Genomic DNA, 21,243 nt, shown 5'->3' on the forward strand with positions numbered 1-21,243 from the left:
TAGAACTCTTACTTCTGTATGTACCCATACAGGTTCCAGCACTATTGAGCTGGCCGGAGAAGACATAAAGTGATGCAAACGTCATGAAGGGCGTTGGGGATGCTCTGACATGAACAATCAGCAAACATCCAGGAGGTCCGTTTTCTTGTTACTCACATCGTCGTGTATACATCGTCGTATCTTGTATCGTTCGATGCAAGCAACACCGTACCATCATAAGCGCCGCCATAGTAAGGACCATTGATATCAGTTTGTACACCAGGGAGGATGGGCGTCTCGCCCAAGTCGGCGATGTAACCACCCAGAAATACTGTAGAGTTGGGCGGTTGTGTGATCGTAGCAGTCGGGACGACGGTATTGTTGTAACGCAGATACTCTGTTATGACTGTTCCGTCAGGATATTCCACGTCGTGATCGGTGTACCATACTATCAACCCAACCGCGGGGGCGTATATCTGGCAGCAAAATGAACCAGATGGCGACGATGGAGTCGGTTGAATAGATGCCGAAGAGTTCTTGTACTGGGAAATCGCTTGTCTTGGAAGGTGCAACCCAAACACGGCTTTCAAGTGGAAGGCATACCACAACGCTTGGAAAAGCTTCGCCATCGTTCTGAGGCACACTTAAAAATTTTGAAAGAGGGGCAATGTAACATTTGTATGGCTGTTGCGCCTTTATAATGTAATACTGGACATATTGAGGGCACCGCAATTCTATCCTAGGGAATATGCACCCTCGAAGGATTATTGGTAGGCGCACCTGCATACAGATTGGTGTATTCTGGCCCCGCGACCGAGTCCATTATGGACCTGCAGCTTGAATGCCACAGGCCGTAATAAGAACTCAAGTGGATGTTCTTCATTCGCATATGCGCGCTTGGTTGGCGAATTGTTTCGGATGGCGGAGCTAGGCAATTCTGATCTTCAGTCCGAGCCGACTTTGTAGGGTATCGGGCTGTCAGCATGCATGAATCCTTTCAGCCTTGTTTCCGAATTTAGAAAAAGGCTGGAACGCCTTTCCCTGCGCAGTTTGCGTGCGGATGATATTTCCATGCGCACGAAATCGGCTTCTGCGATGGTTTGTGGGCTTGAGTAAGACCTTATCATTTACCGCTGAACATCATCCAGCACCAGACCACGTGTCAACCACAGCCTCCATTTGCGGCACAAGATCCTTTATTTTGAATGGTTTTGTAACCACAGAGTCCATGCCAGCTTCAATCGCGGTTGCAATTTGTTCGTTGCGAGCATTCGCCGTGATCGCGATCACCGGTATATGGCCAGATATTTCTCCAGACTGTTCGAGTGCGCGAATGCGACGGATGCAGGTCAGTCCGTCCATGACAGGCATTTCTATATCGAGCAATATCAGGTTCAGCGGTGTGGCATCTGAAGTGCTTGAGAGATGGGTTGTGGTGGAGAGGAAGTTGAGCGCTTCTAGGCCGTTTCCAGCTACATTCACTTCGCAGCCCAGCTTCCGTAGCTGTTTCGACATGACTTTGCAATTGATCTCGTTGTCTTCCACGACTGCGAGGTGTTAGCGTTTTCTTTTCTCTCTGTTGTATATTCGAATGTACTTACTAAGCACATGCATGTCGTGTACCAGAGTTTTCGGCTGTGGTACTGTATCTACCTTTTCCAGGACTTTGACTTCCTCGAAAGCACCGCCCATGGCATGTGGCAAGTTCTTGACACTGACGGTAGACCCGACCGAAGCCACAGAACCTGAACGACTCGCTCGGACGGCGCGCTTAGCTTTGATGTAAAATGCGAATCTGCTGCCGACTCCAGCTTCGCTGTGTAAACCAATTTTGCCCTTTTGGAGCTCGACCAGCTCCCGAGAAATGAACAATCCTAAGCCTGAGCCGCCATACTGTTCAGAACAAGTCAGTCAAGGATCGAATAGATAACTGAGAAACGCCACTGACCTGTTTGTATGTCTTAGGTGCTTGTGAGAATCGTTGGAACAGCAACTGTGACTCTTCTGGCGTTAGCCCACAGCCAGTATCCTCAACGCTGAACAACAGGTAAACATCGTCACCACCGTCGTCCGAGTCGAGGGCTGCAAGCATTGCAGTGGCTGTCTCGGGGTCGTCATGATCCTTTTTGCGCGGTTTAACGAATTCAACACCACAATCGAGGGCCGATGGCGGTGCAAAGAAATTTCCATAGGACAACGTGATGCGGCGCGTTTCTGCGCTTCGAGTGAACTTTAACGCGTTGGTGATCAAGTTAATTATAACTTGGAGTAGACGACTGGGATCACACATGATATCTGCAACCGCACAATCACTCGACATCTGTTCGACTTTGGTCACGATATCCGCGCTCTTCAGTTCGGTCTCGAACATCTTGAGCGCTTTTTCGACTACTTCCCGTGGCCTGGTTCTTTCCGGAGCCAAGACCAGGAGGTTGGAATCGAGCTTTGAGAAGTCGAGCACTTCATTGATTATCTGCAGCATGTGGAAGGCGCAAATGTTGATCGTGTTGGCTGCGTCAATAACGTTTTCGTGTGACGCTGCTGGTGTTGCATCGAGCGAAGTCGTGAGGATTGACTCAGTAAGTTGTATAATGCTGCTCAGCGGGTTCCGCATTTCATGCTGTGGATTTTTCAGTGGCTCGAATCATTGAAACTATAGGAAGGTTGACCTACCGAGATCATGTCAATAAAGTTTTGCGCCTGCCTCTTCGTTTCAATCGCTGCGTTCATCCTTTCTGTGGTGAGAGCCTCGGTCAGCTTTTTCGAAGTAACGTCAGTCAAGTAGCCTTGGAATGTCACCAAGACACCGTTAGCGTCGCGTTGTGGGAAGCAGACAACTTCCAGCCATCTAGCGCGCGTCGGGCTGGATTTGGTCCCTGCCTTGACGCGGAACTGGAAGTTGAGTACTGAATGAGACTCGGCAACGGATCTCCAAGCCTCTTTGCTGAATTCTTCGTCGTCTGGGTGTATGCAATCTCGCCAGGCGTATCCTGTTTTGGCTTTTTCGAAATATTCATCTCTCTTTTCACCTAGCAGCTCCAGGAAGCGATCATTCAGATAAAGTGGCGTGCCATCTCCTTTGTACAAGAACATGCCAATCGGAGCATCTTCCGCCATACGCGTGAATGTTTCCTGGCTCTTCTCGTTCTTGAGAGTCGCAATATTCAGCTCTCTAGATAGTTTGGCAAGGTTGATTCGGTAGCCAAAACTATCGTCGGTCCGTAATATCTTCCTCTGGTCAGAGGGTGAGTCCAGTATGGTGACTGCTCTGAGCAAAATCTCGTTCAGTGAATAGATGAACTTTTTCATATAATCATCGGCACGCCGCCTAGGATTGACACCAATGACCACCGAGCCTAGTGCAGATCCCTTGATGTCGAAGATGGTGAAAACAAACGCTGAAGCGACTGTACCTAATTCAGGCATGTCGATTTTCAGTTCAGCCGGAAGGCTCTCGTCTTGAAGACAAACGACATTTTCGTCCCGCTCTGCCATTTCCAGAGCACCTTTCAGTTTGGCGGAAGATTTCTCGAAGGGGCCGTTCGATTTGAGGCCTGATGAACCATATAGAAAGTACTTCTCTCCAGAGGGTGTCGTTGTTTCCTTGTTGATCATGAAAAGAAGTGTGTAGGCTATGTCGTCAGCCTCTTCATCCAGTATTCCTAGAAACTCAAGCCAAATATTGGAGAGATCGGGAGCGTGAACAGTCCTTTGTAAGAGGTTGCGTGAGACGTCTTCCCTATTGTTCCGGAAAACCTGGGAGGTGACTTCGTTGACGAGATTTGCACAGCCAGCCCAATGACCATCAGGCCCAACTATGGGAAGAAAAAAGCCTTCGAAGTATGACTCTTCGAGAAAGCCTTCCCGATCGAGCAGAAACAATGTTTCCTTGACGTGGACAGATTGACCTTGTTCCCAGCCGGTCTTGATCAGCCCAGCGGTTTGATCCCGCACAACCTGATCCCAAGTGTCGATTGATTTGTTTCCCAGTGCACCTGGGTGTTTGTTACCGAACATCTCAGTTGTAGGCTCGTTATAGATCTGAATAAGATCAGCTCCCCAGTAAATGAGGGCTGGATGCGGATAATGCATATAAGTTTGAAGAGTCGCACGCAACGCTGCTGGCCAGTTATGCATTCTTGAACCACAAAGAGCACCAATGTCAGTCTGGCTCCAATCGTAGGCCATCAGATAGCGTATCCAGTTGTTGGTAGGCACCTGGTCAGGGAACTTGATCCAGTCATGAACCAAATTGTCTAGGCCATTGTCCTCTGTCCCTTTGCGCGGCGGTACAAATTCATGCTTGCAGTATATCACCACGTATGATGTTCCGAGCTCTTTCTTGATCCACTCCCTGTCGGCGAAATCTCCAGCTGGCGTCGCTTTGGCCGAGCATGTGCTGCTTGTTTCGGTAGAAAGCCATTGATTTAATGCGTCAGAGGGGATGTGCGCAAGGGCCTGTTGAAAGGCGGCATTTTGGAACAGACAGGTCGGTTGCGACTGTGTCGAGTCCAGTATACAAGTCGGACGGTTATCGTCAATGGCCAGTTGAACCAGGAGCTTGAGCTCAAGCGGCAGCTCTTCAAGAAGATCCTCTGACGCCATTGTGTCGTGCCGTCGTCCGTATCTTTCGTATTTCGTCCTTTTCAGCACATTTCATCCGTCGATCGTGGCCAGTGGCGTGTCCAATATGCGCTCGTGTCTTCTGCGTACTCGCTCTGGAGAGAAGAACTAGGAAGACATTTGTGCGAGTCCGCGCAGCAGCGGCGTAGGAACAAGGACCCGTTCGGCAACGGCGGCGCTGAAGGTCTAGACTCTGGAACAACTTTGTGACAAACCCGCCGCCTCCCTCAATGCTACTTCCCTTGAAGACTAATCTACCAACCTTCTTGCTGTATACAAGCACGTCTGAGCAGCATAACTCATGCTACTGTCTCGACTGGCTTCTCTACTTGCCGTACCGCTCGAGATGAACCACGACGCACTTGAAATAATGGCACGATTAGACTCGAACTTTATCTAAAGCCTCCACAGTTCCATGAGCCGCATCTAGATGGTGGCGTAGGGGGTCACCCTGCTTGAATCCTTCTTGCTAATTAACTTGTCATCTAAAAGTCTTAAGATGGCAAATGCACTTGTTATTTGGTATCTGTGAAGATACAGTCGAGTTTGTATTGATTCTAGACTGTATATCTCACAGGATCATTTGATGATCGTTGGAGCAGAATCTTGGCCACAAAACAGCCGAAGCAAGGGAAAAGAACATGTGCAAGATGTCTTGCATATGTTCACACAATGACACAATCACACTTCAATATCAGAACACTTGCAAGGCAAGGGGGTTTTTGGAGAGGAAACGGAGTTGAGATCGTTTATCATTGCAGAGTAAAGTCTGCTCATCGAGCGTCTACGCAGTGACAGCTCCAAAGATACCTACGCCTTGATATGCACGTAGCATCTTCCCTATATAACGACATAACACCGAATTTCATGACTCATGATTGTAAACTCTTATGTAAGTCAGTCTTGGACGACAGTCCAACGTCGCTTGGGAATGCCTGCTTCACGAGGAAATGTACCGCTCGGCGCACTTCCCCAGAGGCCTTTCTGACTTAGTGATCTTGCCAACTTTGGTGGTGGGTTCTCGCCAACCGTCGGTAGCGCCGACACACTCGATTTGGCTTCTTCCTGTATGGCACCTGCGTCTGGCCCCGCGTCTGTTTCCGTTTCTGCGGATCGAGCCTCGGCTTTTGGGGAGACCGAACGCTCTGGCGTAGTCACCTTAGGAGTAGACAGACGTGCTGCTAGTGAGTTTGATCGAGCCAAGACGTTAAGGAAACCAGGAGAGTCACTGTCTTTGGCACTGCCTGAGTTCCAAAGACCAGTGGGCGAGTCGTTTTTCATAGCAGAGGGAAGGATAGGGGTTGTGAGAACAGGTGTGATGGCTGGTCGAGAGGGACGGCGCATACTACCAAGCGAACTGTTAATTCTGGCTCTGGGCTCTGGCAGGTTCCAGCTCGAGTCGACAGGAGCGCCAGCCGAGGCATGGGAGCTAGCTGATCCAAAGCGACGACTGCGTGATGATGGCACAGTTTGAGAGGCAGAGAGAACAGGTGAGCCAATCATAGGCACAGAAGATTTGGTAGGATCGACACCAGGACGAAGATGTTCAGACGAAGCAACGATCTTCATGTCGTAATAGGAAGACAAGCCAGAATCAACGGAGCTCTTTCGTCGTGGGACAGGGCGGCGTGTTGCATCCACAGGGCCAAGAGCAGGCGAATTTCCTAGAGCTGGCGAGTCTATAGGTGAAACAAGCTCGCCGGATGATGGCGATGTAGAAACATCATCCTTGCGTACAGCCATGGTGAGCGAAGCCATGCCGACATCAAGTAGGACAGGTTGGTTGGTGAGGGCGCCGATCAGGGCATTGCAGCCGGCTCCATGCGTGACCAGCACGACAACAAGATCTTCGTCATCATCGTCGTTTGCTTCTGGAACAGCTTCGTGGTCGTCGGCAACAGGCTGCTTAGACTCGGATTGAGTTGTGGCATACCAGTCAACCATACTGGACAAGCCATGTCGGAAGCGCTTATGCATTTGGCTCCATTCCTCTCCGAACTTACCACCATCGCCCCAGCAGCGTGGCTCGCGCATGCTATCCCACTTGTAGTCCACCTTAACACATTGGTCACGAGCGTGAGCGACATAGCCGCGAGGTATAGCATCGCCAGGTGAAATAGCATAAGTCGGAGTAGGTGGGGTATAACCCAACGAAGTGTCGTGTTTGTGCGACGAGGGCGAAGGATTGGCAGGTCTGAACTGGTCGGCGGACTTGTTGGTGCCGAGGCTGTTTGTGCGATCTCTGCCTGGTACCTCGCGCGAAAAGACTTGCCAGTTTTCCAACGGGCCATCGGTTTCATGTGATAGAGGAGAGGGATTGACGTTGCTGACCGAGTGCGAGTGTTGGCGTGCGGTTTGGTTGGTTCCCCAGAGATTACCGCCCGACACAATCGGAGACGAAGGTGTATAAGTGTCGATGTTGTCAGCCTGACGCAGCAATTCGGCCTTTGCTGCCGTAACCATCAAGGTGCTGTCTGGAGGCGGCGTAATCATTTCGAAATAGTCGGGCGATAGCCATTCGCCCAAGAAGGCATCGACACGGAGGGTGGTGCGTATGAGGGCTTGCTGCTTTTTGTGGTCCTCCTGCTCTTTCAGCGAGGAGCGGAAATACTCGCGCGACTCAGGGTGATGCTCGGGTACGGGTCGTAACTGGGGCGAAGCAGTTGCATCTTTCGGACGCAAGCTCGGGGAGCCACGCAGTTGGCTGAGTGTCTTGATGCGTGCATCGCTGCTCTTTCTGGCGTTTGCTGGCAAGCCTTGGTACTGCGACAGACCGGCGCTGATGCCGATACCCGTTTGCACGCATCGCTGGAAGGGCGACGAGTGGATGACGACCTTGTGCTTCCGACGCTTCGATCCGCCCTTGGACGTCGACTTGACCTTCAGATCGCCTTCAGAGAGGGCGAAGTCTCGGATACCCAGACCTGAGTCTGTCGGCGCGCCAGCTGGTGACGAGGTGCCCGAGGTGGCCGGGCCCTTCTCTCGATCGTGTAATAAGCTGGCAATGCGCAGACCTAGCGCTCTCGATTGGATCCATCCGCCATAAGTAAGAGGCGGATCATAGGGTGTAGGCGACGTCAGATGCCATGATTTGTCGGCTGCGTCGAGTCGAGCTCCGTGTCTGTCGAGAAGCTGTCTGTTAGCCACATGCCTGGGCTATCGTCGAAGCTATCAATCGGGCCTACCTGACGACTATCACGACGGCTGGCTCCTTTGGCATGGTGCAGCGAATGGTCGGGTGATAGGGACAAAGTCTCGCGATAGCCTCGCAGCTATGAGACAACCAAAATCAGGCTGCTACGATGATGTCGTCGATTTACTCCAAGTTTGCTCTCCCGAACAAGTCAAACAACAAGTACTGATGTGAAGGCTATGACAGTCATGTACAGTCTAGGAGAAACACAAGCCACCAAGGGCCAAAGACTTTCTTCTCGATCAATCGGCAACTGACACCGAAACAGGACCACTCGGCTCCCGACAGCACACCTTCCCGCCGCCTCCGCCGTCCGCGCCAAGCATCTGCATGCCTTAGCTCCGAAACCTCCGAAGCCTGCGCCAGCAACCTCTCAAGACAAACTTATGTGAACAACCAACAATCGCCAATCTTTCTTCCCGAGTCCATACATGTTTGCCTCAATTCTTACGCGACACACCCGAGCGCATTTTGTGAATGCTGTCAGCTCTTTTTGTGGTAGGATCTGCGCGTTTCGAGAGCCGCTTCAGCCTCCGCCGTTCGTCTTCCTGACCAAGCCTCCTCGAAAAATGCCTCTCTGCGAACCACCAATCACCGCAACTTCTCCCTGTACCCACAGCCTCGCATCCTGTTGTACCAGTATCTTTAGCTCACGCTGAAACTGCTACGTGTTGTCTCACGCTCTCTCGGACATTTCCAATCATCTCCTTCGGCTCGCAAATCATCCGGCAACTGCTTCGGCTGATACAAAGGCCGTCGGATTCTCTGAATCCATCAAAGGCATACCGGCTGAATTCGAGCTTCGGAAATTGGATGCATTGGCCCCATGTCCTATATGCCTGATACATACATGAATCCCCTGGCTCCTACTGAAGGTAGTCACCTCCTGTCTCCTTGTGAATCACGTCAAACAATGGCTTGGCACTGAAATATCCTGCCATGGGACTTCCAATCGCCTTGAACGTGTACACGGCATCCTCTTCATCGATCTTCTTGGTCTCGCCTCCACGACCCCCTGCCGCTGCATCTGCCATGAGTTGTGCCTGGCAGCATTTCTCCAGAGACACAAACCAGAAGACTGTTTCTTCCACAGTCTTGCCCACAGTTAGGAGTCCGTGGTTTTGCAGAAGAGCCGCCTTCTTGTTACCGAGAGCTTTGGCAATATTGTGGCCTTCCTCAGCCGCGAGGACGATGCCGTTGAACGACTCGTACAGGACGTGGTCGTTGTGGAAAGAGCATGCATCTTGGGTGATCGTATCCAGTCTTCTTCCCAGCGTACAGAAAGATCTTCCGTAAATGCTGTGGCTGTGTGCGGCTGCAATCACATCGGGTCTTGCTTTGTGGATGGCACTGTGAATCATGAATGCTGCTGTGTTAAGCAGTCTAGTCTCGCCTCCGCCGATGATTTCACCTTCCTCATTGACGTGAATCAGATCTGACTTGTTGATCAACGAGAATGCCACTCTGCATGCGACATGTATTAGCAAGGGCAGTTTAAACTACTCTCCATACCGTCAAGCTGCTTACCCAAAAGGATTGACCCAGAAAGTCTCTGGATCTACAGGATCACGAAGAGTGATGTGACCAGCCACTCCTTCATCGAAGCCAAACTTTCCGAAGATTCTAAACGCCGCGGCAAGACGACCCTTCAGATATTCACGCTCTTCATACTTGTCGGCGAACTTTGGCGGTCTGCTCGTCTGTCAGGAGATGTTGCCACATTATGATCTGCACTTGGACTCACTTGGGGAACTTCCCCACCTGCAATGCTGCAGAGGGCTCATCAAGTCCCGGCTCGTTGGGTGCGGTGCCAGCCTTTTCGGAGTCTGCGTGTGGTGCCATTTTGGTTAAGATATAGTATTTGGAGATGGAGAAAGTAAATGGCAAGAAGAGACGTAGGATCAACTCTTTTGTATCTTGCTGACCTTAGCTAACTTCGAGGTAAGTTCGGTTGTCGGTCTATCGGTCTCGCATCTGTTGCCCCATCCGCCATGTGGGGAGGCGGGGTAATTTAGGTACGTCCAACGTCCAACTTTGTCCTAATCGTTGCAGATCAATGCTCGTGTTGCCTCTCTACTGTAATTACAGCGTATCTTCGGAAGCATCGGAAACCCCAGATGGCCTTGCAAGAAATGAAGATTCTGGAAAACGGTTCAAGCCGTCTTCGAGCTTCGAGCTTCTTAGAACGCCGACAGCAGGGCTCAATAGCATCTTTGAGAAAAAGACACTCAGCTTACGCATCATACTGATATGACCTCTTACATCTCATCTTACGCGTACTACAAACGAGCATATGCGCGGCCAAGGTGATAAAAACTCCTCAATACACATCCCAACCTCTCCCTTGTAAGAGGTTCAGGGACCGATTTGAAACTACGATATACAGACGCAAACTGAAGACCCCAAGAACATCATTCAATCTCTGCAAAGACACACGAACATCATCGATATAAGCCATGAGAAATACAACTTCAACAACTTCAAAACCTTTTTCTTAGAAGTAGTTCCGGGACAATATCACATTCACCGGGATACCCCGATTCCCTACGGACGCTGTATAAATCGAGATACGGATGCAAAGATGCAATTGGGAAGTAATGCGTCTTGTTGGAATTCATTGCGAGTGCATGTTCTTGGCGCACATATTCTACCTCTCGCAGACGCAGAACATTACGGTGATATCATTTCCCTGTACCTGACAGACATGATGCACATAGATAGATGATTTCACGTACAAGGAGAAGAAAACAAACCGACAACAGAAACACATAGGCTTAGATGATTAAAAAGTTATTATACAAGAAACTATTAGAAACGGATAACCACGCTATGCACCCATCTGAAACAGATGCATGAATCCCATACTCCAACCCCTCCTCTTCCTCTACCCGCCCAATATAATTATATTTTATAATAATACATAAACAATACCCACCGTGGGTTATTGCTCAACACTTCAATCTCGAAATTACTTTTACTGGCTCGGTTTGCCGTCGCCTTTGCCACCATTGTTCTCAAGCATCTTGCCGAGTTCCTTGAGCTTGACTGGCTTGGTCATGAAGGTGTCGACGCCACTGCTGAAGGCTTCTTGTTGAGCACTTGCGCTCGCCAAGCCAGTGAGAGCGATTATGGTTGCGGGTTTGATGTTGTTGGCTCGTTCGTGAGCACGAATGTTGCGTGTGGATGTTAGACCGTCCATGACCGGCATCTGATAGCTGGTTAGACTCGATGCGGTGAAATTCGAGCAGGGGAGAGATTCAACTTACCGATAGGTCCATGAGTACGTAGTCGAAAGGCGGGTTCACTTGTTGATCACTGGTGCCACTTTCCTCACATTGTGATTTGTAAGCCTCAAGTGCTTCAAGTCCATCGTTGGCGGTCATAAATGCGTGACCGGCTTTCTTGATGTAGGTTACCAGAAGCTGAAGATTGATCTTGTTGTCATCGACAAGCAGAAGTTTGTGAACAGGCTTATCCGTGTCTGAATTGGTCCTAGAGAAAGGGCTCATGGAGCCGGCGGTAGGTGCCGGAGATGGAGGTTGAGTGGCCAGCGGGTTAGTGTCCAGTTTGGGCACCCTTGATCTGCCCTGTGAAATCACCAACGTGTCTTGGTGTGGGTGTTTCAATGGAGCATCTCCATTGTGACCCTTCTCTCCAGCCTCTACGGCCATAGCAAAGTTTTCTGACTCCAACACCTTCTGGAATGGGTTGTCATGGAGCTCTTTATCTTCTCCTAGATTGTCGTCCATGACCTGGCGTACTGACGGCATTGGTATGCTCGGATCTTTTGCGTTCTTGTGCGCTTCTAAGCAAAGTGTGAGAGACTTGGCCAACTTCCTCGGTCCACATCTATATTGGTAGTCAGCAAGACGAACTGCGATTTTCGGAGGCTCGGTGATGACCCACGGCTGAGAAAGAACTGCAGAGACGTGAGCACTTGGGGCATGCATCATGGCATTAGCCGCAGCCACGCTGTTGCAGATTACCAGCAAAGGAATATCGGCCTCTCGGTCTTGGGCCTTCTGGTCGATCCTGTTCTTCATACGTCTCTCCAATTGATCCTTTACCTGATCGAGGCCTTTTTCTGTAGTGAGGAAAACGTCGACGCCTGTTTGGTCAAGGCCTTGGGTTATCTGCATGTCCATACTTCAGGTACAATTAGCAAAGTCCTCTGAAAGAATGAGATGCGGTATTTGTTCAACGAGCCAGTTCACAAATTGATTCGACATGAATGAGACGGCGTCCGCAGCCCGTCTCACCAATGTTGATCAAGTGCGCAAGACTGATCCGCTGTTTTTGTACCTTCAGCTTACGTACCCAAACCAATTTTGACACATCCGGTGGAAAGAAGCCATGAACCTGTGACCAGCGTTTTCCGGCGACCGTGTACCTGGTTTCGGCTCTTTCTCGTAAGAGTCTGCGTCGAATCCGATGAAGCCAATCTTGAGTCCTTTTGTCTTCTTCGCAGCACTTGTTACAACATTCTGCTCTAGCTCCTCTTCCGGTATCGGAACATGGTGCATCGTCAAGGTCACTGTGGTTGTAGTTCCTTTGCCTTGTTCGCTCTGCACATCAATCTCTCCTCCCATAGATTTGATGATTGCAGAGATGATTGCTAGGCCTAATCCGGTGCCAGGCTGCAGTGAATCCTCTTGAGCGAATGGAGTGAAGAGTTGCTTGTCAAGGTACTCTTTTGAGATTCCCTTGCCTGAGTCCGTTACAGACAGCGTGACCTTGGACGAGCCACCCTTCTCCTTGGACGGTAATGGCTCGCTGTGAAGACAAACTTGAATAAATCCACTGGAGGTGTATTTTCTATGATTAAGAGCAGATTAGCTGGCAAGTCCCATCAAGAACCGTTCTGCAGTACTCACAGGCTGTTGCCGAAAAGATTCATCAGAATGCGACGCCAGGCTCCAGCTTGAGTCCGGAAAATCCAATGTGAGTCTTCAGCCTTACTGATGTCCACGACGATGGAGACATTGCGTTCACCACCGGCACTCAGTGAACCACCCTTGACCTGCTTGTTTGCTCTGGGCATCTGCTCGGTCTCCCGGCCGGCTTTGATGAAATCGTGACCGGCAAAGACCGTCTCGAGCACCTCTTCGGTGATCACACTGAGATCGACGTCGACGTCCAGAGCAAAACCCTGTTTTTGGGCGTGTGGGTCTGAACTGCTTGTATGCCGCTGGGTACTCTTCCTGGTGAAGTTGTTGATCTTGGCAAAATCGAGCAAGTGGTCGATCGTGTCTAATAGAGTCTTACCACACGTCTCCATAGTATGTACGAGGTTCTCCTGGAAAGGATCTAAGGTTGAGTCTTGGAGACACTCGACACTACCAAGGATACCTGGAGGAATCAGCGGCTGGTGTGACCAATCATTTGAAAGCGTGCCTACCATGGAGTGGACTGCGCAGTTCGTGCGAGATGGACGAGATAAAATCGGACTTTGCTTTGTCGGCAATTTTGGCATTAATTCTCGCCACTTCACTCATAGTGCAGTCGCTGAACGCTGCCAGGTAGCTGAGCTCGGAATGGGTGGTCAGTATCCTGTGTGGATCTTTAGTCCATGCTATACAAGCACTGAAAAACTTCTGGTTTGAATCCCACATGGGCACAATAGCGAGACTGCGGACTCCCGGGAACAACGCCTTGAGCGCTTTGGCTTCATTAGACCTCAGGCGCTTACGCTTTTTCACTGTGCCCCTTGGCGAGACCGAGCCGTCCATTGCTTCCGATTGAGCGACTTGTGTTGAGACCGTTGATTCACCTTCTTCGTCGAAGTTGAGAACTTTACCATGAGGATAACGACGAAGAAGACTTCGGACAAACCCTTCTGTCATACCATCGGTAACCTTTTTGGACTGATCGCTTTCTAAGCCACTGTAAGAAGGCGTTGATAGGCCGAGTATCTCAGATCGCTTTGCATCTTGCTCCTTTCCGTTCGCTCTTGCAGCACTATCATCGGAACTGGATCGCTCGGTACCAGACTCAGCAAAGGAGCTTCCCTCGGAGGCCGAAGACAGCTTACGCCTCTTGGGCCTTTCATGGGTAGCAGAATCAACGAGGCCTCCGAAGGTAGTATGTGCAGTAGCATCGAAGATAACGACAGCGTCGATCTGTAGGGACTCTCGTATGACACTCGCAGCACGTCCGAATGTGGCTTTAACTTCGGGAGCCAAATGGTCGGTGGGAGACGTCTTCTTAGCTTTGGGGTCCTCTTGTGGCGGCGTCGGGTGGGCAGAGGCATTAGAAGAAGCCTGTGATCCCCGTCTCGAAGGAGGAGTCTCAACCTTAAGATGCATGCCGACATCAGCAAGAGACGGAAAGTCTTTGTTGCCGTTCACGAGGATGTCCGGTGCTTCTTCGTGATGTCTGGAGTATTGGCGTTCTGCCCAGCGCGAGGGTGAGCTCCCCACGACATCAGGCACCTCCCAGTCGGCGCCTAGGGCTCTCCAATCTCCGAGAGTGTCTTTGCCTTCGACAAAGCAGCCGAGACCATGGACCATCCTTTCTCCTTTGATGCTTTCTGATTGGGACCTCAGCATGTCCATGTGTAGCATAGTCTGTTGAAGTTAGCTAGACCGCTGCATCTTTGTCATGTGTCAGTTGCATACTGTTGTCGACAGATCCTTCAAGAAAGCCAACTCTCCAGGCGTGAGTCCTTCCCGAGGATGGTCGTCAATGACACAGAAGGCGCCGATCTTGTAGCCATTGGGAGAGACAATGGGGACTCCTGCGTAGAACCTCCATTGGAATTCGGTTGTGTATGGCTTGTCGCTGAACCTCGAATCTTTGCTCAAGTCCGGCACGATAAACGCAGACTCGTCCTTGCCTTCCTCTACCGTGTTGAATGGAAAATTGATCGAGTGCTCACAGATACTTCCGCGCTTGGGGACCACGACGGCGCCGAAGTCAATCTGATCACCTGGGTCATGGACAGATTCGGTCTGTAGGCTAAGCGATTTGGTGGCTTCTGCGAGGATGTACTGGTTGTCTCTGTCGAAGAACGAGATGGCGGCACGTTTGCAGTCTAGACGTAGCGTGGCTAGTTGGCAGAATGCCGTCAATGCCCTGTCAGGGGACACGCGCGCTGTCGGCGGTGGCCATGAATTGTGTGTTCCTTGACCGGCGAGTCCGAGTCTGATAGGCTGGAAGTACCTATATCACTGTCCGTCAGCCATCCGTGCACTCTCATTTGCCGGCATGAATTGGGGTCCATGTACTTGTAGAATTCGCGCTCATGTGCGACGTCGTAAGGCAATTCAGAATCCTGTGTCGGACCTGGCGGACATTGTGCCATGGCAGATGTTTGTTAGCTTGCGACAGGGATCATGAAGGATGCGTGTCAGTTGCGCCCATCGTCGTTTCCACTGGGGGTTGCTCCGGCAAAAGAAACATGGGCATTGATGACGTCGCGCCGGTACCATCGCAATTATCGAAAAGGACCCTTTGATCCGGAACCAAGCTCCGCTAGGGCTTATGCGTAGCGTGCATAAATCTGCACAAACAGGACTCAAACATAGCAGCCACTCGAGACAGAAGCATTTTAGATAGTGTCTGCAGCTCTCATCGCCTAAGGTGGTATGGACACGATAAGAAGCATTCAAAAACAATGTTCGGTAGCACCATCTATATCATGGAGAAAAAGAATCAAATGTGGTATTGGGTATCTAAAAGTAAAGTGGCTAAATATAATAAAAAGTGGACAAATAGCTATGTAGCTAGAATTCTAACCCGTAAGATCGTGGATATGACATGAGGTAAATCATTTCTCCAGTCCTTTGCTGAGATCAGCAATCTCGTTGTCGGCAAGCGCTGCCAACCAGAGACATTTGGCAAGGACTTCGGCATCGGACTTGATGGCGTATCTGGAGCTGGCGTCAAGCAAGCGCAAAACGCCCTTGACAATGGAGGCGGTAGTGCGGTGGCGCTCGAAGTTTACAAGATTCTCGTGCGACTCGTCTGCAGGTCTTCCAGCAGGCGAGATGAATGCAGGCTTCTGAGCGTTGAGTGCAAGATCGCGGGTGTAAACACCGAGAAAAGGGATGACTCCTTTACCAGCAGATACATCATCATCACTGAGGCCAGCTGCTGCGCTTTCCATCTCGGCACGGAGCACAGCAAAATTGCGCATAGGACTAACCAGCGTTTCAAGGTTCTTGAGTGCATCCTTCTCGGCCTGTGCCACTTTCGACCAGGTAGTGCTAAGGCGTGAGAGGTCCGAGGAGAGTAGAGCAATGGTGATCTGTGCTGTGGTCGCAAAATTGCGAAGACTGCGATGCGAATGCGTGGCAATATGAACAAACTTGGTGATGCAGCGTGCGCGCTCTTCTGAAGTGGCGCACAACAGAACAGAAGAGATGCACCACTTGATCACTAGATTGAAGCGTGTGATGATCAGATCGATGCTGCTGACATCCGTGACATTAGTGGGGAATGCGTGAATATATTGTGCCCAGTCTCGCACTGATGGAACCTTTTGTGACCAGTTGAGATTGATGAGATCCTTCCAATCGACAGAATCCAGCGCGTCCTTCTCTATCATGGTGAATTGCATGGCGAGGGCCTCAGAGCTATGTGCCAAGATAAAAGGCGTATGATGCGTTGGGAGATTGCGTGCTCGAGGAAGCGCAGAATGTTCTGCTTTCTTCGCGAACTGATCAGAGAGCAATAGTTCAGAGAGCCGGAACGATTGTCTGGGTCTTACGCTCGGGGGCCCAGGAAGTAACAACTGAGCATTGAACTGATCGAAACCATGATCCGAGATGTTGTCTGCAGTGGTTGGTGGAGTCAGGGGATGATGTCCTGGAGGAGGCTGGAAATGGTCGATAGAACCAACCACCGCATCTTCGTCCTCTTCATCGTACAAGAAGCTACGTGCAGCATCGGTTGATGGTTTGGATTCTTGTTGTCGAGCATACAGTGAGTTGCGGTCAACAAGAGACTCGCCATCGTCAAGCAAGAACGTCGATGCGGGGGTGTTGGGCGAATCGGGTCGTTGAATCTCAATCTGGATCGGGGTTACTGGTCGCTCGAATTTCCTAGCAGGGTCCGAATTGGCAAAATCCTTGGTTGCGATCGACGATTTATTAGCCCCGTGCTTTGCGGATGCGGACTGTGCCGACTCATCGACTGCTGCCCGATCGACGGCGCCATGTCTCCTATGCAAGAAGCGAGTGATTTCGCCTCCAGGGGGAGAATTCGATCCGGCCAATTCTTGCTTGGGTGAAGCAAACGAACTTCGATTGTTTGGTGTCTCACTTTCATGACCAGCGACTCGCTGTCGAGTCAGACTTGGGAAGCCGTTGTCATCATGACCAAAGTCAAAGGACTTGACTGTCTTGTCTGAAGAACGACTTGGGATGTACCTCCCCTCAAGTTTGAGAAGCGCAGATTCGACACCTCCATCATCCTCGACATGTGGCATCTCTCGGAGTCGGGCTACCTCCACTTCCATCGACGGGCGCAAATGTCGCAGCGATGAGTGGGTAGACAGCAGGCGTAGTGAGCTTCTCCTCGCCGCATTGAACAAATCGCCATCGCTAGCTTGAGCTCTGAGCGGTTGTCGTGCGATTCGAGAATCAATCTGTACATCATCTCCATCTCCGGATGTGACTGTCAAAATTGGTGATCCGTAGATGGACACCGGTGATGTAACAGAACCCGTTGATTGTCGTCTGTGGATAATTCCAAGGTCATGAACAGTATCAACTCCCCGAAGGTTGCCACCCGGCTTGCGACGCAGCTGTCTCGAAGGCCCAGGCAAATCAGTAGGATCTACCAACGACGACTTTCGAAAGCTAAGCGCAGGACTACCAGCGACAGAATCTTCTGGTGAGTACAACTGACCAGTTCCGAAGGAGGTAGTGATTTCAGTATCGGGGCTTGGTTTGCAATCACCAACCGGTGAGGCGGGCTCTGCTAGGGGCGCAAAAGCGTTCGGAAGAGGTGGGAGCGGCATTGACGGTGGCGGCGAATGTGGAGACGACATGATAGACAAAGTCGTGGGCGAAGTTGACAAAGTCGCAGTCTTGGTTGGGCTTGCCCAAGAGGCTTGGTTGAAGTTTACCATGTCATAGGGCAGTAAGAAGGCTGTATTGTTGACAGCCACGTCTTGAATTGCCGCTTGATTGTGTTCCTGAGTTGTTTGTCTGGACAGATCATAATTGTCACGAGATTGTTCGATGCCAGCGATTGTGTGCTCGAGATCTGGAGTGCGCTGAGATTCGTCGATTCCGGTATCGTCAATGATCATGATCGACCGACTGCTGGTAGTCACGTTACTGAGGAGACGAGCGGCTCCAGGACGTGTGGGGAGATCGGTATGTATCGTCTTGGACCTGTTGCGAGTGATGGGTACGCCGAGAATGGGGCTGAACTCGGTCAACTCATGCATGGCCTCGTTGCCTTGCTGCTCCCAGGAGCGCATGACCATTGCAGCCAAAGCATCTGTGTGGACATTCTGTGCTTTTCGAGCTTGTATCTGCCTAATCATGTCTCGTGGCTGTGGCTCTGTGCTACCCATCTTGCGCAAATCACCAGAGCTAGCAGTTTTGGGCCTGTGATGAAATGGTGATTTGCCGGCATTCCGTGTGCTAAGCGCTCGGCGCATACTACCAAAAATGTTCAAACGAGCGTGCTGAGTGGCGTTGTCGGGCGCGCGTAAAAGAGTCTCTGACATACTCGGTCTGGCGTCTTCAGGTCTGACCAGGAATGGCGGACTAGGTGGACTGGGACCAGCAACGTTCGCCGAACTTGGATGTATGACGAGACCTCTTATGATCCTGCCAGGGCGGACTTGAACCTCTGTGGCGGGGTGCGACGAAGCTGGCCGATCGATTCGAGAATCTCGGAGTGCATCTGAAAAGCTATCACTTCTTTTGTGGCGATGGAATCCTCTGGGCCTCGGAGGCGAGCGGCTGCTTGCTTTCTCTGGTTGGCCCTTCAGATCGTGTCTCGACCGCTTCAGTCGGGGAAAAGAGCAGGATGTAACCTGAATACTAGCCTCACTAAGGCGCGATCCAGTGTCGGGTCTTCTAAGAGCTACTGTGGACACATTGTTCCCCATGTAGGAAGAGTTTCGCATATGCGATTCGTTCGTCAACGTCCTCATGCGAGTTGAGTCGGGAAGCTGCGAATCGTTGTCGCCCTCGAGTCCGAGTGGCATATATGCCTGAGGTGCAGCAGTTGGTCCCCAAACTAGGGCGCATGTCCGATTCCAGCATTTCTGTAGCTCAGTTAGAACCTGAAGATCACCAGCACCGCCCTGAGGCCTATTTCCTAGATGAAGAGCGAGTTTGTTGACGAGGTTGCAGAAAAGAGTCCGGAGCTCGTGATCAGGCTCGAAATCTTGGGTGAAGTAGTTCAAGATCCAATGGCGCAGCGCGACGAAAGTTCGGACACGTACCACGCGTCCGGATTCGTGAGTCTGCGATACGGCCCAGCGTAATCTGGCAACAAGATATCTGGCCAAGTCAGAGGGCGAAAGAAACGCTCTATACGTAAGAAAGAAATCCGACAAAAGATCGTAATCTAGAAACTTGACAGATGTGATTTCGGCGATCAAGCGAGTGGGGGTTGCAGCAACAATCTCGTCGGTGCCGTCTGCATATCTGACATATTGCTTATTGTCCGGATCTGCAGCCACTTTGTCGTAGATAGTGTGAGGTATCTCGTCTCGGTCCAGTCCAAGAGGGGGAGCAGCAAGCGGAGAAGGAAATGGACGACCACCATGAGTCTCAACGGCTGGTGATACTGAGGGAGAGAACCAGGAGACGCTTGGGGACCTGCGCAAATCTATAGAGTTTTGATGACCCTGAGAAGGAGGTGGCATGAGACGATCTAAGCGGTCGGTCGAGAGTTGGCGCAGGTCAGTGGTGCTAGAAAAGGCAGTATGGTACGAGTTGTGGAGGAAGGCGGTGCCTCGATCACTGAATCTCGGCGATCCGAGGCGAAAGTTTGGTATAGGGACCTCGAGCAGGGGAGCAAACAGAGAGTCTGTCGCGTCGGGCGGTGGAGCATGCGGCTTTTGTTGTTGTTGTTTGGGAATCGAGTCGAGACTCGGTGAGCGGAGACGGACGGCCCTATCTGTTTCATGTCTACTCTTTTGGCTGAAGCCGCTGTCAAACGACGATCTCCGGCGGGGTACGGTATATGCATCTTCTGGATTGCGAATTGACAGTTGAGCGGCACTCTGATGTAGTCCGTCGTGCCAGTAGAAGGCCGAGGGGGTCTGCTGTTGAGGGTCCGAGGTGTCTGGAGGAGTAGGAGGAGGACGAAAGGCTCTAGGATAAGGACGAGCGACCGGTCTAGGCAGCATAAGCTTGTGGTCCTCAGCTGTGGCCGGATGAGGGTGTTCCCACCTCAAGTACATGGTGCCATTGGAGCCGACATTTGCGACGCTGAAGTGTCGATCTACCACCTTGTTGGCATGCTGAAGATGCGGTAATGATTGCGATTGTTGTTGTTGATTCTGATCGTTCTTCTCGCGGTGGTATCTATGGCGGGCCATTTCGGCACTGTCTTTTGTGTTGCGGATTGACTTTTTGCGAACCTTGCGGCGCAAAATGGTCGGTGGTTCGAGCGGCGGTGATAATGGAAGACGATGGACGAGGGGGTCGTTGGTGTCTGTATGCGCAGTCGTGTCGGCGACATTGGACTCAGGCTCTACGTGCAGAGGGGGCCCTGTGTCCATGGCAGCTCATGGTCGCTGGCGAGCGAGAGCAGGGAAATATCGACGTGGCACAGCAAATGCCTGAAGCGTACAGAGTGCACCGGAGACGCGACGAGGCGGGAGACGTTGGGTATAGGCACAACGGCCGTCCGCAAAGTGCGCAACGTGGGACACGCGTGGATCTGGGTGTAGGCTATCCGGGTGTATCCTGGCTATCCTGGTTCCTGGCCCAGCTTCCAAGCGAGAGAGCGATACAAGGGAGGCCTGACGGCGCTGTGCGTAGGATGCGTGGATGGAAGCCGCACGTCTACAAGTCAAGCAGATGGACAGACAAGGACAAGGGGCAACAGTGCTCGGTGTGTTCGCGAGACAGGCCTAGCACCGACATTATCATCTTGCCATGGCCCATGGCCTCGCCGACCGCCTGTCTTGAGAGCATGACATCGTGCCTGTGCCTGCCTGTCTGTGCCTGCCCTGCCCGGCCTGAATCAATTCGATATTAACCAAAACGCTATCCACTCCCGCAAACTGTATCCGCTTTGTAGCCAATCAGAGTGCTCAATCCAGACAAAACCCACGTTTTGATCTGGGTCGCGATGTGCAAACTATCAGATCAAGTCTAGCAAGTCTAGGCTTCACTCCACCTATTCAGCCAACACAAGACCGCCTTCTTTTCTTCGCTGAATTCGTTGTCTCCTGCAGCTGCAGAACATAGTTGAGTACGCCGTGCACGACGCCGTCTGTTACCCTGCTTCGCCGTCCTCCTGGTCAT

The 21,243-nt window shown here is 51.3% G+C and overlaps 5 protein-coding genes across 5 annotated transcripts; all 5 read right to left on the reverse strand.

The window, feature by feature from the left end:
* Positions 1–1,119: 1,119 nt before the first annotated feature.
* On the reverse strand, positions 1,120–4,584 carry M438DRAFT_264240 (uncharacterized protein; the record flags this gene model as incomplete). The annotated part of the gene is made up of 4 exons (XM_029899933.1): positions 1,120–1,526; positions 1,581–1,872; positions 1,928–2,599; positions 2,653–4,584. The coding sequence occupies 4 exons, from the start codon at positions 4,582–4,584 to the stop codon at positions 1,120–1,122; spliced, it is 3,303 nt and encodes a 1,100-aa protein (XP_029766098.1).
* A 915-nt stretch (positions 4,585–5,499) lies between these two features.
* M438DRAFT_330878 (uncharacterized protein) lies at positions 5,500–7,822 on the reverse strand (the record flags this gene model as incomplete). The annotated part of the gene is made up of 2 exons (XM_029903358.1): positions 5,500–7,723; positions 7,788–7,822. 2 exons carry the CDS (start codon positions 7,820–7,822, stop codon positions 5,500–5,502), a joined length of 2,259 nt encoding a protein of 752 aa, XP_029766099.1.
* Positions 7,823–8,482: 660 nt separating this feature from the next.
* On the reverse strand, positions 8,483–9,713 carry M438DRAFT_287723 (arad-like aldolase/epimerase). Its single transcript, XM_029901632.1, has 3 exons — positions 9,540–9,713; positions 9,323–9,487; positions 8,483–9,259 (listed from the first exon to the last, which is right to left on the reverse strand). The coding sequence occupies exons 1-3, from the start codon at positions 9,635–9,637 to the stop codon at positions 8,662–8,664; spliced, it is 861 nt and encodes a 286-aa protein (XP_029766100.1). The 5' UTR covers positions 9,638–9,713; the 3' UTR covers positions 8,483–8,661.
* Positions 9,714–10,665: 952 nt separating this feature from the next.
* M438DRAFT_341636 (uncharacterized protein) lies at positions 10,666–15,173 on the reverse strand. The gene is made up of 8 exons (XM_029904545.1): positions 15,022–15,173; positions 14,413–14,956; positions 13,194–14,361; positions 12,670–13,144; positions 12,113–12,610; positions 11,702–11,941; positions 11,062–11,644; positions 10,666–11,003 (listed from the first exon to the last, which is right to left on the reverse strand). Exons 1-8 carry the CDS (start codon positions 15,096–15,098, stop codon positions 10,770–10,772), a joined length of 3,819 nt encoding a protein of 1,272 aa, XP_029766101.1. The 5' UTR covers positions 15,099–15,173; the 3' UTR covers positions 10,666–10,769.
* Positions 15,174–15,451: 278 nt separating this feature from the next.
* Positions 15,452–20,894, reverse strand: M438DRAFT_341637 (ras GEF). The gene has a single exon (XM_029904546.1). It carries the CDS (start codon positions 20,490–20,492, stop codon positions 15,564–15,566), a length of 4,929 nt encoding a protein of 1,642 aa, XP_029766102.1. The 5' UTR covers positions 20,493–20,894; the 3' UTR covers positions 15,452–15,563.
* Positions 20,895–21,243: the final 349 nt, after the last annotated feature.

The sequence above is a fragment of the Aureobasidium pullulans genome (genome assembly GCF_000721785.1).
Source record: "Aureobasidium pullulans EXF-150 unplaced genomic scaffold scaffold_1, whole genome shotgun sequence".
NCBI lineage: Eukaryota > Fungi > Ascomycota > Dothideomycetes > Dothideales > Saccotheciaceae > Aureobasidium > Aureobasidium pullulans.

Bases quoted from the DNA above. Each gene is read 5' to 3' on its own strand.
- M438DRAFT_341636 (XM_029904545.1), bottom strand. From the start codon at position 15,098: ATGGCACAATGTCCGCCAGGTCCGACACAGGATTCTGAATTGCCTTAC. The intron at 14,957-15,021 runs GTACATGGACCC...ACAGTGATATAG, and splicing joins CATGAGCGCGAATTCTACAA to GTACTTCCAGCCTATCAGAC. The intron at 11,645-11,701 runs GTGGGTCATCAC...CTACCAATATAG, and splicing joins TCTGCAGTTCTTTCTCAGCC to ATGTGGACCGAGGAAGTTGG.
- M438DRAFT_341637 (XM_029904546.1), bottom strand. From the start codon at position 20,492: ATGGACACAGGGCCCCCTCTGCACGTAGAGCCTGAGTCCAATGTCGCC.
- M438DRAFT_287723 (XM_029901632.1), bottom strand. From the start codon at position 9,637: ATGGCACCACACGCAGACTCCGAAAAGGCTGGCACCGCACCCAACGAG. The intron at 9,488-9,539 runs GTGAGTCCAAGT...ACAGACGAGCAG, and splicing joins CAGGTGGGGAAGTTCCCCAA to ACCGCCAAAGTTCGCCGACA. The intron at 9,260-9,322 runs GTAAGCAGCTTG...TGTCGCATGCAG, and splicing joins TTCTGGGTCAATCCTTTTGG to AGTGGCATTCTCGTTGATCA.